Source organism: Phycodurus eques, chromosome 13 (assembly GCF_024500275.1).
Source record: "Phycodurus eques isolate BA_2022a chromosome 13, UOR_Pequ_1.1, whole genome shotgun sequence".
Classification (NCBI taxonomy): domain Eukaryota; kingdom Metazoa; phylum Chordata; class Actinopteri; order Syngnathiformes; family Syngnathidae; genus Phycodurus; species Phycodurus eques.
This window is the reverse complement of record NC_084537.1, coordinates 10,912,619-10,930,139: the sequence shown is the minus strand read 5'-3', so window position 1 is coordinate 10,930,139 and position 17,521 is coordinate 10,912,619. Positions and strand designations below refer to the sequence as shown.

General features: G+C 39.1%; 1 protein-coding gene across 1 annotated transcript; it reads right to left on the bottom strand.

Moving 5' to 3' along the window:
• Positions 1-1,395: 1,395 nt before the first annotated feature.
• On the bottom strand, positions 1,396-16,734 carry stk25b (serine/threonine kinase 25b). The gene is made up of 11 exons (XM_061694658.1): positions 16,293-16,734; positions 12,223-12,453; positions 12,091-12,147; positions 11,904-12,012; positions 7,634-7,791; positions 5,179-5,364; positions 4,193-4,338; positions 3,842-3,947; positions 3,691-3,762; positions 1,652-1,788; positions 1,396-1,581 (listed from the first exon to the last, which is right to left on the bottom strand). Exons 1-11 carry the CDS (start codon positions 16,320-16,322, stop codon positions 1,542-1,544), a joined length of 1,272 nt encoding a protein of 423 aa, XP_061550642.1. The 5' UTR covers positions 16,323-16,734; the 3' UTR covers positions 1,396-1,541.
• Positions 16,735-17,521: the final 787 nt, after the last annotated feature.

The following is a 17,521-nucleotide window of genomic DNA, read 5'->3' as shown; positions in this document are numbered from 1 at the left end:
AAAGAAACTAATTACAGATAGACTGTTTTTTTCTATAATCTTGGGGTTTATTTCAATATTAAGTTTGCATTTATATCAAATGTTGTCTCCTCTGAAATAGTTTTGAAGGGAAACACAGCATTTTCATTACTCCAATTCACCTTCCGGTCTTTCCGTCAATGGAGCAACTTCTCTAGGATCACAGCGCTGATGCCGACCCAGATGATGGGCTGGTGGTATCAGACATGCATGCCCTTGCCCCCTTTATGGATTCATAAATCCCATCACATCCACCTTGTTTAAACAGGAACTCTACATTCAGATCCTCAATCTTATGCAGAGACTGAGTGAAGTGAAAATGAAATGTGAAAACCGTAGAATTGGTAAATGTCATTTTTATTTTTTGGAGGCATTTGTGTACATGATCCAGTATTCTGTTTCAAGTAGTCTAAACTTGCAAGATTTTCTTTCAAGATAATTTCTCTAATGCTAATTTGTTGTTCATTCAGTACCTGTTTTAATACAGTAAGTTATACATTTCCCATTAAACTAACTCAATGCTCCATGCATTTCCTTGTCTGACTGGGTTGTCATATTGTGTCCAGCTTGACATGAACTTACAGTGTACTGTTCTGAAAATAGACTTACAGGACCTTTTTAATGTGTTGCATAACTTATTTTATTTTGCAATTAAATATATAAACAACCACAATGTATTGTTACTTTATTGTTACATTCATGGTCAAAGTAGACAGTTATCCTACAAGTTTGTCTGTCTGTATTTAGAAGATGCATGCTGGTGTTCCTGTGCAGTCAACCACTTTATCACTCCAGGGGTAGACGGTAGTTAAGTATAATTTACTTTGTTCCCTTAATTCTTCCATGGGAGAATCTTGGAATAATTTACTCTGGCTTCCTTGGACCCGAAAAGTTTGAGAACCCCTGCCTTGAAATGACGAAGAATTGGATGACCATTAATTTTTTGGGGGTGGGTCTCCATAGAACTGAATTTCTAGTCTTTGGGTATCAGGACCTTAGAGGAAAGTTTCCAGGCACCTTTTAGATTTTGATAAGCACAAAGGCCACTTTTCCATAATTGCCCAAGTCATTTCTGACTTACTGTCACAATAACAGTAAAAAATACCAATAATATAGGACTCTTTATTAATATAGGACTCAACTGCACTCTTCTAGTTTGTTGAATTTGTTGTTTTGTTTTGCAAAAACATTACAAAATAACTTCGGCAATCATGCTATTTTGCTAACGATATTCTACAGTATGTGTGTTCTTGTTAGAAAATATGCGAGAATTATTTTTTTCCATTCAATTTATTACACCTTTTCAGTCTAACAGGTATACCCAACGTGTTTTTTTTTTTTTTTTTGGTCTTAAATACTCTCCACACTTAAAAGAAAAATTGTAAAAATATTTAATAACTACATAAAAGGTCTCTTGGGCGGGGGTGATGAGGAGTGGGCAGGTTGTAAAAGTGGGTGGGTGGGGCACAGCTGAGGTCCTTGTCTGATTTGTTGGGTGAGGGTTGAACATTCATCTTAGGGTTTCATCGCGAAGACGGCGTGGTGTTTCCGTTTAAAGAAAACCTGAGAAAACAAACAGCGGCATATTAGACGACGGCAGGTTCTTTCTAGATCCCAGATGTCAGTGGTGTACCTGCACACTCTCTCCATCATGTGTGTGACGAGGCGGTCGGAGATGCCCGGACAGGATTCCTCAGCCAGGTTGAAGGCGTTCTCCAGCTCCTCGATGGCGCCAACTCCGCCGCCACTCGCTCGCCGCTTCTCCTTTAGCTGAGGGCCGACGGAGTCAATAAGGATCAGGAAAGAAAACAGTCGAAATCTCTAGTATACCTTGCCTTGAAAGTTTGTTTGAATTTGTTCTGTAATTTTCCCCACTGAAATGAATTAATATGACAAAGATCTGTTCTAAACCCTTACCCTAACCCACGGTGGTGACTGGTTAGCACATCTGCCCCACAGTTCTGAGGTTCACGGTTCAAATCCCAGCCCCACCTGTGTGGAGTTTGCATGTTTTCTCCAGGTACTCCGGTTTCCTCCCACATCCCAAAAACATGCATGGTAGGTTGATTGAAGACTCTAAATTGCCCGTAGGTGTGAATGTGAGTGTGAATGGTTGTTTGTTTATATGTGCCCTGCGATTGGCTGCTGACCAGTTCAGGGTGTACCGCGCCTTTCGTCTGAAGATAGCTGGGATAGGCTCCAGCATGCCTGTGACCCTGGGATAAGCGGTACAGAAAAAGGATGGAGGGATAATCTGTTCTAGCCCCTACCCCCACGCAAAAGCACCACCACTTTGTTTGTTACATGTTTAGTCAAACATATGACACCATTAAGGAAGCAAGTACAGGACTGGCCAAATATGGCCAGTTCTATGACACATTAGAGAGCAGCCCATCAAGGATTGACCAATCAGAGAAAAGGGGTTGTCCCAACTTTTCATATAAAAAGCCTGTGTTTTGCTCATTGTGTTTCGGTCTCTCCTGGGAGATGCTCATGAATTTGATCTTTTGCCTTTCAGAATGAACTTTTTTTGTGATCAGACCAGCTCAGACTCCAGGCTCTTTGTCCCGTTGGACTGACATTTTTCCAGATCTAAAGAAACTGTGTTAATTCCACTTAAATTCCAGAGTTTGAATTTAGGTTTGGACTCGTAGGACAGGTCATGACTCCAACTTCAACTGAAATCCATGCCAGCCTGAATTTAGCGGTTTTCCGGACATGAAATGCCGTAAAATGCCATGTTAAAGTCGAAGTTAACAAGGGAAAAAAGTCATACTCCGAGAATGTAAAGAATATGACTTTATTGTAGTAACATTATGCCTAATAAACTACAACCACAATAAAAATGTTGTTGCATTAATAGCTCAATCAAAACGTAGTTTAAGAGGTCAAGTTATAGAATTTGTTGTATGAAATTACTCTTGCCTTCAGAAAGTCAGGATGCCATAGGAATGGCAATTTAGAAAAACAAATAATGCATTATAACAGGTACTAAAAATTGTGGAACAAAAGGCATATTTTTTTAGACTATGCATCGTCATATTTTTTTGAGAATAAGGCATCTTTTCCACAATGAAACACGTAATAATATGAGGATAAAGTTGTGTCTTTGAAATTCACTCATTGAAACGGACTTTCTTTCCTCGTTAAACTAACTTTAAGATCATAAAATTACGAATTTATCTTGGAAAAATACAACTTTATTCTCCTAAGATTACAACTTTTCTTTCCAGCAAAATTCATCTGATTATGACTTTACTTCTCAGGCAATAGGCAACTTTTTGATTTCTATTGCATGCAAGGTACAGGTCGTTAGCCTAATAGCATAATTGCCCAAGTCATTTTTAACATAATGTCACAGCATCAATAAAAAAACAAAAACAAATTTGCTTACTAAAGATTGTTTTTTCTTAATTTTACTGTGGATTCCCAGTCATCCAGGTCCGCAAATATTGAAACTGGACTTTTATTTGTTTAATTTGTTGGGTTAATTCTTCTTTTCCCAAAAACTTTCAACTATGACTTAGGCAATTACTGTTATGCTATTAGGCTGACGACATGGTAGTTATGTTTAATTGACATTCATATTCATAAGGGGGCCCTTGGGAAAAATTCTCTCCTGTTGGGGTGCCTGGCCCCAAAATGTTTGCGAACCCTGTGATTTAGACATACCTCTTTGAAGATGGGTGTCACCAAGGCTGACAAGCACTGTGACTTGGGTTGCCTTTTGACAGAATCCCCTGACTGGAAAGAGATAATGTGATGATTTTTCAACATAAATATAGATTTGATGTAGATTGTGTGGTTCAAGTGTGTGTCTTGCCTCCAAGTCAGTATGTGTGTAGCCCTTTTGTAACTTGTTCAAAGAGCTTGGTCTGACTGTTGGAAAGGTCCACATGGGGCAGGAATCCACATCACTATCCGCATCCCTGGAGAAAGAAATAGAGGGAAAATGACCAAACAATTTAAGAAGTGTTATGTCTAACAATTTGGACACGTTAATCGTGCATTAAGAATACTGTGGATTGATTTCCGATTATCACATCATCTTACTGCCACACTTAAAGTATCACAATATCATGACGGGTATGACATAGAAGAGCCCTAGTTTGACTCGAGCTACATATTGCGTAACCAATAAGTAGGTGAGTAGAGTGGACCATGTAAGACTCACATATCAGAGTCGTCCGAGCTGGACTCCTCCCCGTGACCCTCGGACTTCCAGCGGCGGTAGCGGTCGATCAGTTCAGTCAGGTAGGCAGTCTTCTTGGTGTAACGCGTGATGAACTTGTGCTTCACCAGCTCTTTGGCTGTTGGCCTCTAAGTCGAAAGAAGCACGGGAGAGAAAAAAGGAGACAAAAGATTAAAAAAAAAATAATAATTTAAAAAAAACGTGGTGATATTACCCTATTACATTGAGCTACATTCTCCTTGATACTTTCTATTATTGCTTGTGCGATCTGTTTGTTTTGGTTTGTCAGAGAGACTTCTGTCACATCAACAACATCACCACCGGTGACATTTGACTCAATTTGACTCATCCAATCAAACAGAGCAAGGCAGTCACATGACCACAAAAAAAGTCTCTGTGGCCCCGCACAGAAGCAAAGTTTTTAAAGTGATTCATTTACATGAAACAAGGCAGAAACAACGGAGGCGGTCATGCGTTGTTATCTGTGTCTGCCGAAAAATGTCCACATTTCAGCCTACAATAACCTACCTCAGTTCAGACTTGAGAAAAAACCTTGTGGTTTTCTAGGTACTCTCTTCCTGGTCAGCCTATTGTGCTGTTTCACGTGTGTAAAATAAGAAAGTTAACGCCATTAATTGTGGCTGAATTTGCTTTAATTGAAAATAACTCATTAATGCTTTAGTTTAAGTGATAGTGTTGGGTAACCTCGGAGTTTACACATTCCTATTTTATATTTTTGTATATTTGATGCTCATGCCCGGCAAAAGAAATAAAAATCAGAAGTGCCTCACAAGTGACTCCGTACTTAAGTAGTTTTTCACTGAATACTTAATTATTCAGAGGACTACTTTGTACCTTTACTTGAGTAATATATCCTAACACTGCTGTTATTTGAGTAAAATGTTTGACCAATGCAAGCAAGCATTTGACACGCCCATGCATTAAAAAAACATGAAAATTTTACTCACAAAACGGGGGTCCTTATTTAGGCATGCCTCCACAAACTCTTTAAAGGGCTTGCTGTAAGCTCCTTCTAGGGTGGGCGGAGTGTTTTTGGGAATAAGGAAGAGGACCCTCATGGGGTGTAAATCAGAGTTGGGAGGTTTGGCTTTGGCCAACTCAATGGCTGTGATTCCAAGGGACCAAATGTCAGCCTAACAAAAGGGCAAAGGAATCAAAATTAATACAGTAGGATTACACACATACAGTACAAATAAAGGGTCTACTCACCCCTGTTAAAATGTCTTTTTTTTTGGTGATATATATATATATATATATATATATAAAGAACAAGATAAATAATTTCAAAACTTTTTCCATCATTAATGTGACTTACAACCTGTAGGACTCAATATAAAAGTATTTTCAAGTGGGGAAGTAAATCAAACATATTAAATGAGAGACAGCACACACCTGCAATCATTTAAAGTGACTTTGATTAACCCCAAATAAAGTTCAACTGTTGTAGCCTTCAATGAACCTACTGTGCATGTTTTTGGAATGGGGGAGGAAGGCAGAGTAACCGGAGAAAACCCACGAAAACACAGGGAGAACATGCAAAGTCCAGACAGGAAGGCCGGAGCTGCAATTCAAACCCAGCCCCAGAACTGTGAGGCAGACTTGTGATAACCTTTAGTCCACCGTGCTGCCCCGGGTATCTGAGTAAAAGAAACAATTTCAAGAATGTCACGCAGCCTGAAAAATGACACCGGATCAAAGCAAAGTATTATGATCCTAATAAAGGCTGACCTCCTGATAGAGCGGCGATCAGATAAAGATGGTGCAAGTGTACCAAATGAAATTGCTGGTGATTACATACTGTGCATTTTTCCACACAACAAAAGGTGCTCATATGGTTTCTGCTCTTTGAAACATAACAGGAGGCCCTCAGTTTCGGTGACAGAACACGACACAGTCCGTCACTAACCTACGCTAATGCAGTCGTAAAGTCATAATTACATTAAATAATTGTATGAAAGCACTTTTAGGCCATATAAAACAATCAAATGAAAAACAGTACAGCGGGAAGGTAACCAAGTGTGCCTCCAGACTATGCATTCTTACGCCACTCACTAGTTCATTGCACATCCGTCGCAAACTGAGAACCCTCTGTGATGTTTTACTTAAAAGCACGGGTCAATATGAAATATTTTATTGCTCATCGCAGTCTGATAGAAGGTATATTTCGAAAATCAGGTGCATCCGCCTGTTGCCGCTATACATGTCAAAGAGCTTGTCTTGGAGATATGATTCGCTAGAAAAAAAGTAAAGAAACAAGCAAGCAAAAAGGAGTTTAAAAAAAGTCTTTGGGCAGCTTCTTCAGAAAGGGGAAAAGACCAAAGAAGAAGCTACAACTTACAAGGAAAGCTGCATCTAAAAGGCAATACCAGCAGTCGTACTAAAAATGTGGCTTTAGTTCTACACTTGATTTTCAGGCACCAAACCTGCTCTGCCTATAATGTGATGACAAAACCGCCCCCAAAAAAGCACTGAATACCTTCATTTCATTTCCAACATCCTACCTTTGTTAAGCATGATTTTTTTTAAATGATGGTGACAGACCCGCCATACACTGCGTAATGCGGTTGAACCCGATTGGACCAGACCATTGGAAAAAAAAAAATAGGAAAAAGCAGGTTGCTAAAGAGAGAGGATGTGGGTGAGAATAAAAGCCGTTGCGTATGAATCCAAAAGCTAGTTTATTTTTAGACTTGTCACGTGTCTTGTGGCGTAGTCCTCTAACTGACGGCCAATAAAGTTTTTTCAATCTTGTCGGTGAAAAAACACGTCGTCAGTGTGGGACTATTTTGCAGTGTCTCAGACAAACAACACGTAAGTTATTTGCAATCTGTGCACAACTGACGTACGTCGTGGGGAACGTCCTCTAAATGCTTCAACACAATAAATTTGATCGGGCACCTGAAGAATGTACACAAGGAGGAGCATGCCGCGTTCAAGCAATGCAGCGTGGGGGGAAGCCAAACGGACCCCAACTCTGGACAACGCCCAGAGTTGGAGAACGTGAGAATAAACATGTCATTATCAGTATTTGTTAAAAGTAATTTCATTTGTTCTGTCTGTCACTATGCCTCACTGGCATAAATAGAGGAACAAAGATACATTATTTATTGTAAATAGAATTGTTTGAGCAATTAGGTACACAAGTATATACAGTAAATGAACAGGTCATAGATAAATAGACACATTAGTGATCGGCCCCAAAAATCCTGATCGTGTAAAGCCTAAAAATCAGTATCGGTCCTGAAAAAAACATACCGGTCTATCATTAATTAATTAATTAATTAATTAATTAAGAACTGCATTCAGGGGAATGGACAGTTGTGAATCTTTTGCTGCATGAAACAAGTCTGTGACTGGGGACCACTGGCTTAAAGTGTCCATTCTGCATAGCTGTGGTCTCACCTTGAAGTCATACGCCGACTGCTTGATGACCTCGGGCGCCATCCAGAAGGGTGTGCCCACAAATGTGTTCCTCTTAATCTGAGTGTCAGTCAACTGTCCCGCCACCCCGAAATCAGCCAGCTTTACTTCGCCCTGCTCGGACAAGAGCACATTGGCAGCTGGAGGTAGCAGAAGGAAAAAGAGTTACAATACAAGTGAAATCATTCAAAGTGTAGATTTTTGCTCCAGTGTTCCACCATTATATTTCAGTTCACCGTTCGCGCCCCACTGTAGCGCATTTTATTTATTTAAATTCCGTTTTTTGTTTTATCAGGGTTTTCTATTTATATTTTACAATACAGTGTTGTTTTTCTTCATTAAACATAAAATTTCAGTTTTTTGTTTTGGGAGGGCTGTAATGGATTGTCATTTCAATTCATTTCAATAGATGTTTGAGATACAAGTTTTTTGAGATACAAACATAGTCATTGAATGAATTAAACCTTTAATTATCGCAAGGCACCACTGTACTTGCCCTTGCACGTGGCAAAGGAGAGCCACAGTTGCCGATGCACTTTTCAGCCTTTTATTGAACAGCGGGAAAACAGTAAAACACAATGACACTCATGCAGAAGCTGCTGTCACCCACAGCTCACGCCCAGACACTCACACAAAAACTTGCCAATGTCACATACCATCCCACCAGGGCCTGCCTCTTGGAGGCACATATCTAACACATAGACACTACAAAATATACAGCATTTTCTATACAGTAATGCCTTGAGATACAACTTTAATTCATTTCTATGACTACGCTCGTATCTCAAATCCACCCATCCATCCGTTTTCCATACCACTTATCCTCACTAAGGTCGCGGCCATGCTGGAGCTTATCCCAGCTAACTTTGGGCGAGAGGCGGAGTAGACCCTGAAATGGTCACCAGCCAATCGCAGGGCACATATAAACAAACAATCATTTACACTCACATTCACGCCTACAGGCAATTTAGAGTCTCGAATTAACCTACCATGGATGTTTTTTTGGGGGGGATGTGGGAGGAAACCAAAGTACCTGGAGAAAAACCATGCAGGCACGGGGAGAACATGCAAACTCCACACAGCCGGAGTTGAACCCAGGTCCTCAGAACTGTGAGGCAGATGTGCTAACCAGTCACTACCGTGCTGTGTATCTCAAACCATCTACCACAACTGAGATGAATAGAGACCCTATTCATCCATACTTGTCTCCCTCAAAAGACCACAACATTTTTGTAATGTATTGTTTAATAAAGAAAATAGAACTTGCAGTTTTTAAAAATATATAGTAAAAAACTTGAATACAAACCTAAATTCCAATGAAGTTGCGACGTTGTGTAAAACAAATAACAAAATACAATAATTTGAAAATCCATTTAAACTTATATTCAATTGAATACACTACAAAGACAAGATATTTAATGTTCAAACTGATGAACATTATATCATTTTGAATTTGATGCCTGCAACACATTCCTAAAAAGATTGGGAAAGTTGCGGAATACTCAAAAAACACCTGTTTGAAACAGTCCACATGTGAACAGGTTCATTGGAAACAGGTGTGTGTCATGATTGGGTATAAAAGGAGCGTCCCTGAAAAACTCAGACATCAAAAGATTCAGAGAATCTGGAAAAATCTCTGCACGTAACCAACATTGAATGCCTGTGACCTTCGATCCCTCAGGCGGCAACGCATTAAAAACCGGCGTCATCAGGAACGATTTAGAAAACCATTGTCAGTTAACACAGTTGGTTGCCACATCTACAAATACAAGCCAGCATCTGTGATGGTATGGGTGTGTGTTAGTGCCCTTAGCATGGCTAACTTACACATTTGTGAATGCACCAATAATGATGAAAGGTACATACCAGTTTTGGAGCAATATGCTGCCATCTAAGCATCATCTTTTTCAGGGACGTCCCTGCTTATTTAAGCAAGACAATGCCAAGCTACATTCTGCATGTGTTACAACAGTGTGGCTTTGTAGTACAAGAGTGCAAGTACTAAAGTGGCCTGCCAGCAGCCCAGATCTGTCTCCCATTAAAAATGTGTGGCACATTATGAAGCGCAATAGACGACAACGGAGACCCTGTTGAATTAAGTTGTACATAAAACAAGAATGGGAAAGAATTCCACCTACAAAGCTAGAACAATTAGGGTTCCCAAATGCTAATTGAGTATTGTTAAAAGGAAAGGTGATGGAACGCAATGGTAAACATGCCACTGACATGCAAACACCGAAGACATGAAAAGGATGACAAAAAAATAATAATAAAAAACTTTGTAGGGGGGCCCTGGGAGCAGAGACTTTTTTGGGATTTTAACATAAATTAACCAATCTGGAAGTCTCTGAATAGTATAATAAGGCAAAATAAATGTTCTTCACGCAGCAAAACATTTATTTACACCGCTCAAGTAGATGTTGATGTACAAATTTAAGATTAACAGTAAATTTGTCTAATTTATTTGCTTTTTTGTTTTGGCCTCCAACTTGAGCCAGGGCCATTTCCACCTGCACCTGATGCCTGCTTCAAGCTGTGCCACATGAATAGCATCCTCCTCCTTAAGAACTCTCATTCTGGAAAATAATTGACTAAAATCATTGTCTGTTTCACTTCATTTTTCACTATTACCAACTTCAAAGGCTAATCCCAATTTCAAAGGCTAATCCCAAATGCATCCTCCAGGGAAATATTGATTACAATATTTTCTGAATTTGAAGTTAGTTCATTCTGCGTTGTGACATCATCCCTAACATCGCTCCATCGGTAAATACATTTAACATTAACATCCGTAAACTAATTAGATAATTGTAGGCGCGGTTCCGAATTAATACAAGACAATATTATAATTAATTAATACAATACTAGTGGATCAGCTCTTGTCGCCAATGTTACGTGTGCGTCGTGGTTCTGCTGGCACCACAACCAAAACCACGACCCGCAACACCTCAACACGAAAATACAAAAGACTAGGGCAACAAATAAGACACTGGCTGATCTGATGAGCAAAAATGTTGCTTCAACGTAAGAGTAGCAAGAGAGGATGTCCGCTCCAGAGGTGGGTAGAGTAGCCAAACATTGTACTCAAGTAAGAGTACTGTTACTTGACAATAATGTCACTCATGTAAAAGTGGTCCTCCAAAAAATTACTTAAGTGTAAAAAGTACACAGTGAAATAATTACTCAAGTACTGGGTAAATAGTGAGTAACTTCAGTTTTTTTTAACCACACCATGAACATCAATAAAAAAAATAATAAAAAAATAAAATGTGAATGTGCAAATTCTAATCTTGCTGTGTGTATGTGCAAATTTTCTGTTTTGTGTTTTCTCAAGTTATAAGTGAGATGAAATGTCCCCGTTTGTGCAGACAGTGCCAGTAAAATACTACAATACACGAAAGCTGATGTTGTGACTTTCTTGTGTCGTTTGATTGGTGCACTAGACTTTAACGTCACTAGCGGTTAAATGGGATTGGCACAAACAGCGCCCAACGCGGAAGTCTAAGTCTTGCGCACGAAACAGTTGATAAACAAGCAATAATTGATAAATAAAAGTAGCGAGCGACATTTAGATTATTGCAATGGAATAAAAGTACCGTTACTTGGATGCTGGATGAGTGTAATGGATTTAGGTGCCAGCGTTCGAGTACGAAACAGCCTATGACATCAGAGACGGCCATTTGTGTTCAAAATCTGTTGCTTAAGGCGTTATAACACCACATTTTTTAGGTAATCTTTGCCATTTCCCATTATGTGTTAGCGTTACGCTTGTGGAATGAGCAATTCTCTATGCTTAGTTTGACACTTTATGCTTAGTTTGACAGTAAACTTCAACTGGAAGAGGCATTAAACAGCTTGAATCCTCTTTTTTGAAGAATTATTCACCATCTGCCAAACTGCTCTGTTTGTAAAGTGAGTCAAATTCACTGCCAGCATCTAAGCGCTCTTATATCACATTTTTTATCCCATGTGAAAGCAAAACAAAAAGGCCAAACGACGGCTCGTATTTCCAAAAACTTGTATGTCGGCTGGCTCTTATTTCAAGGCACAACTTTTAATTTTTTGGCGTTGAAATACATTTACAAAATTCTGAAAAAGTTTAAATGTGTTTCAAACGGGTGGGGTTGTAAAACTATTATTATTTTTATACAGCCTCTTAATACCAGATTTTCAGCTACAGCGGGTGGGTCTGGAACGTATCACTCACGGGATGAACAGGGGTTCACTGTATTACCAAAGACATTCTTTTCACCTTTAATGTCTCTGTGAATCTTCCTTTCAGAATGCAAATACTCCAACCCCTTCAGGATTTCCCGCAATATCGTGGCAATGTACGTCTCTTCAAGTGGTCCTGGACGGAGCTAGTTGGGGAAAAAAACAGTTTTGCTTTTAGATTTTTCAAATTTGTAAAAGGTGCAAGAAAACAGAAATTACATTACCAGATCCAGAGCAGATCCTCCACCTAAATACTCCATGATAATCCACAGCTTGGTCCCCTGGTAGGCAAAACATAGCAAAAAGATGTCTCAAAGCATCCACGTGGGAAGACATGATTTGAATGAGGAACTCACCTTGAGGTATGAGCCATAATACTTGGTCACAAAAGGACTATCACATTGGCTCAGCACTGTGATCTCCTGCTGAATGTCTTCAATTTCGTCCTCTGCCTCCTCCAGGTCGATGATTTTAATAGCTACAACCTCCTTGGTGCGGTTGTTGATGCCTTTGTAGACCTCTCCAAAGGAGCCCTTGCCAATGCGCTCTTGCTTGGTGAAGTACTCCTCAGGATCCAACCGTGAATTCTAGTTCAATGACATTTTAAAAAGTTATGAATTTTTCATGTATAGCATACAGAGTGTCCCGAAAAAATATACTCACTCTTTGACTTGCTACTACTCGAATATTTAATTTTCATTTAGGTGTTTATTGACATAGATGAGTCTAATGAGTTAAGTACACTTTTTATTGAACTATATTTAATGTTAATGTTCAAACTGTACATAATTTTGCAGTGATTTTTAAGGTGGTACTTGGTGTAAAATATTTGACAAATAATGATCTACTCTACATGCATGTTTGCAATGTTTGCAACTCGTTTGAAAATGCAGTTTCAGAAGTAGTACTAGGAAAAATTGGATTTTCCTCAATGTGTTTGTGGTGTAACGTAAATGGCGTGGCAACTGAGTTAAGGTCATTATGGGCGTCGCCTGCTGAAAAGCACAAAAGCATTGGCGTGTTAAAATAAAGAGTTGAGCTTTACATCATGTCAGTATTAAAGAAGGAAAAAGATCAATTACACTGTTTAAAATTCAAATCTAAATCTAAACAAGAAAAAAAGATGTTGCATGTTGGCATGTGGTGGATAATAAATTTTTATATACATACCAAGTGTATTTACTGTGCGTGTGTACAAATAAGTATTTAACACGTCACCATTTTTCTCACTAAATATATTTCCAAAGGTGCTATTGACATGAAAATTTCCCCAGATGTTGGGAACAACCCAAGTAATCTTACAATGAAAGTAGAACAAATAAGATCCTAAATTAAGTTGTATTTAATAGTGTGAAATGACACGGAAAAAGTATTGAACACGCCAACTGGTATTTATTTAATTATTTGTACAAAAGCCTTTGTTTGCAATGACAGCTTCAAGATGGCTCCTGCATGGAGAAACTAGTCGAATGCTTTGCTCTGGTGTGTTTCTGGCCCATTGCTCCTCGTCAAATCTTGAAGGTTCCATGGGCTTCTTTTATAGACCTTGAGTTTCAGTTCTTTCCATAGATTTTCAATTGGATTCAAGTCAGGTGATTGGCTAGGCCAATCCAGCATCTTTATTTGTTTTCTTTGAAAGCAATTGAGAGTGTCCTTGGCAGTATGTTTAGGATCATTATCTTGCTGAAATGTCCCCCCTCGTTTCATTTTCCTCACCCTCGTAGATGGCAGCAGAATTTTGTTAAGAATGTCTCGGTACATTTTCCCATTCATCCTTCCTTCAATAATATGAATAATAATATTCATCCCCACACCATCATGTTCCCACCTCCAAATTTCACAGTTGGTATGGTGTTTTTCGGGTGATGTGCAGGTCCATTTCTCCTCCAAACGTGGTGTGCATCATGGCATCCAAACAGTTAAATTTTGCTCTCATCCGACCAGACTATATTCTCCCAGTATTTAACTGGCTTGTCCAAATGTTGTTTAGCAAACTTTAAACGAGCTTTTACATGCTTTTTTTTCAGCATTGAGGTTTTGCGTGGTGAGCGTGCATACAGGCCATGTTGGTAAAGTACATTACTCACTGTTTTCCTTGTGACAAAAAGGCTTTACACAATCAGGATTTTTGGGGCCGATCAGCGAGTTTAAAAAAAGGATAACCGATCTGATCACAAGATGGAGTAATGTGTCTATTTAAATGACTTGTTAATTTCCCGTATATACTTGTACACTGCATAATGACTATCTTAATGTATTCATTCTCTTGTCCAGTGATTCGGAAATCAGTGTGCCGTGGCCCATTAGTCTGCCATGAGCAATTTTCAGGGGTGCCGTGGGAAATGATCACATTTTACTTCACTGCTAAAGAAAGTATTCATTTACAAGAAATAATGTGTGTATGTATGTAAATAAATGCCCTTCTATTAGATGGCAGGAACTACATACAGTATTTACTGTGTATCTACTTTTTGTGACATTTTTTTTGTTGGTGTGCCGAGAGATTTTCCAATTGTAAAATATGTGCCTTTGCGCCATAAAGGTTGGAAATCACTGCTCTAGTCACATCATGTATTCTAATCAGTCAGGTCAAACCAACATTACAACATGACAGAAATAATGGGAGCTAACTTATTGTAGTTGAATTACTTTATTGTAATTAAAATTACTTCACACACATCGAAACTTTAGAGCATGATTCGACATCATCATTGCGAGAGGTATCGTATTAAAAGTATGTGAACATACCTCAAGCAAGCCTTAAATTAACGTAATCTTCCGAGCACCGGTGACCACCAGCCACGTTTCCCCCCATTTTGTTTTTATAATGGTGAGGATAAGCAGTACAGAAAATGGATGGATGGAATACACGCAACGCAATGTCGTCGCCATGGTGTATCCGGTCGCGTTTATTATGAGTTAACAAGATAAAGCCCAGTGATTGTAAAAGACCCGATGTGGTGGTATCGGAATACAAGATTTTATTGCAGTAGTCTGACATAGTGCAATCGGGACAGACCAAATTTGTCTTGCCGTCTGATCCATGCAATACATGTTGTCTGTATCAGATGTGTTGTCTGTCCCGCACTCCCGACATGTTTTTTTTTAAATAACTTTATGGGTTGTCAAATATTTACAGTAGTACGTCAAAAGACACGCGACACGGCTAAAAATACATTAGCTTTTGAATTCAAATATACTGTACACGATGCTGACGCGGAGTAAATGTCTTTTGCAGAGCCGATCAGATCAGCGAATTGTGACATTAAAAGCGATCAGCCGATCAGCATAAAATCCTAATTATCGGCCGATACCGATCAGATTGGTGTAAAGTCTTGTGACAATAGTACCTGCTTATTCCAGGTCTTTTTGAAGCTCTTCACAGGTGGTCCTTGGCTCTTGGAGAATTCTTCTGATTATTCTTTGGACTCCTCTGTCACACCTGATCGAAGCAAATTTATGGTGGTATGATTGGCTTTCCACTTACGTATTATGGCCCCAACCGTGCTCACTGGAACGTACAGAAGCTTAGATATGCGCCTGTAACCAATGCCATCATTATGTTTTGCAACAATTAGTTTGAGCTGGTCTTGAGACAGGTCTCTGCTCTTACCCATCATGAGATGTGTCTTGACTCACACCTTGGCTATTAGACCTTTTTGTAGGCCAACATATGGACTGAACCAGCTGATATTCATTTGCACTGACAAGGGGCTGGATTGCTGTTTGATGATTGATAGATTTTAGGTGTCTTGGTTTTCCATGCCTTTTTGCACCTCGCTTACTTCATGTGTTCAATACATTTTCCCTGTGTCATTACATATTATTACACACAACTTAATTTCTGATTTTAGTTGTTCTACTTTCTTTATACGTATGAATTACTTGGGTTGTTCCCAACATCTGGTGACATTTTCATGTCAATAGCACCTTTGGAAATATATTTCGTGAGAAAAATGGTGACGTGTTAAATACTTGTTTCAGCTGCTGTAATGCACATTTAGTACAAGTGTAGAAGGAATTTGGTTAATACGGATTTGACATTAGAACAGTGATTCCCAACCCGTAATGTGCCATGAGATCATCAGGTGTGTCGTGCAAAATGATCCAAATTCACTTCATTGTTCTGAAAATTGTTGATTTCTGATGTATTTTTGTTCATCTGTTTATGCCAGTGACGTATAGTGACAGGCAGAAAAGTGAAATGCGCTTTCACTACATGGCAGATGCTATATAACTTACCTGTGTATCCACTTTTTGTGGCAAATTTATTTGGTGATGTAAAAAATATGCCTTAACTGAATAAAGGTTGTGAAACACTGTAATAATACTGTGCATGTTTCGTCTTCCTACGATGACCCACCTTACAATGAAAGCCTTGTCTTGACAGTGTGTGAATATAGTGTGCAAATGTTGTTTCATGTACCTGGTTTTGCATGTCTCGTAGGTGTGCCATCTCTTCTTCAAGTTGATTGTTTCACTCTTTCCGGGATTATCAATGTGTCCTTTTTACTTTATTTTTGTACCTCCTCCCCCCCGCCCCCATGCCCCCACCCCTTCCCTCCTTCAGTCGCTATCTAGGAAGCTAGCTTTAGGTGGCTAGCCAACAAGATAAAGAGCCAGCCAGTCAGCCAGCCTACTGCTTCTTCTCTTAACGGGGCTGTCACTCCGAGCACCGTCTTCGGGGCCTCCAAGTCCACTCGGGCAGCCAATAGCCCTGCGACAAGCCGTCCTAGCGGCCGAGACACTCCATGTATGTCCGTGGCGGTGGGCGAAGAGAAAAATAGCCCACCCGCGTTCGGTATTTTTAATTCATTTCACGAAGCCCCGTTGTTCAACAGCTTGAGGACAAAATAATGGCCCTGACAAACAACGCATGCGCAGCTTGGTGTTAAAACCGGTGGAATGCTGGGATTTGTAGGCAATCGTATTGTAGTTTGGAGAAACCTACTCAGGGGTTCTCAAACTTTTTTTCTCCATACAGGAGATACTGTTATCCATGGACCTCTTTATAATCCGAACGCCAATCAAACATAAATACCATGTGCTCCCCTAAATGCCACAGTATAGAAATTAAAAAGTTGCCCATTTACAACAGGAAAAAAGTTCTGTGTTTTTTTTTTTTTTTTAGCAAGGGGAGAACATGTAAACTCCACACAGGAAAGCCACACCTGAGATTCCAACCACCAAACTCAGAACTGTGCGGCAGACATGCGTTTAACCACAGCATGCTGCCTAATTGTAAACAAAAAGGAAAGTTAAAAAAAAAAGATTGTTCAATCCAGTTGAAGGGTCAGTTTGAAAATATGACATTGAAAAAATAAGCCACAGGTCTGAATTAGATTTTTACATGATCTGGAAGTTTGGTAACGAGCATTATTAAGATACATTCGCTTGTTAACCAAAATTTTTTGAAGGCCATTTGTTTTCCCTTTTTTTCTTGTGTTAGATTTTTAAAAAAAAATCACTTTAAAAATATTATTGAATTTGATTTTAATATATAATAATATGGTTTTGCGTGACTCAAAAGTTTGGCAAAGATACATTAGCTTGTTAGCCGCACCTACATTTTTCAAACACATTTGTTTTCCAGTTTTTTGTGTTAAAGTAAAAAATAAATAATTAAAATTATAAGGTTTTGCTTTTTTATTTTTT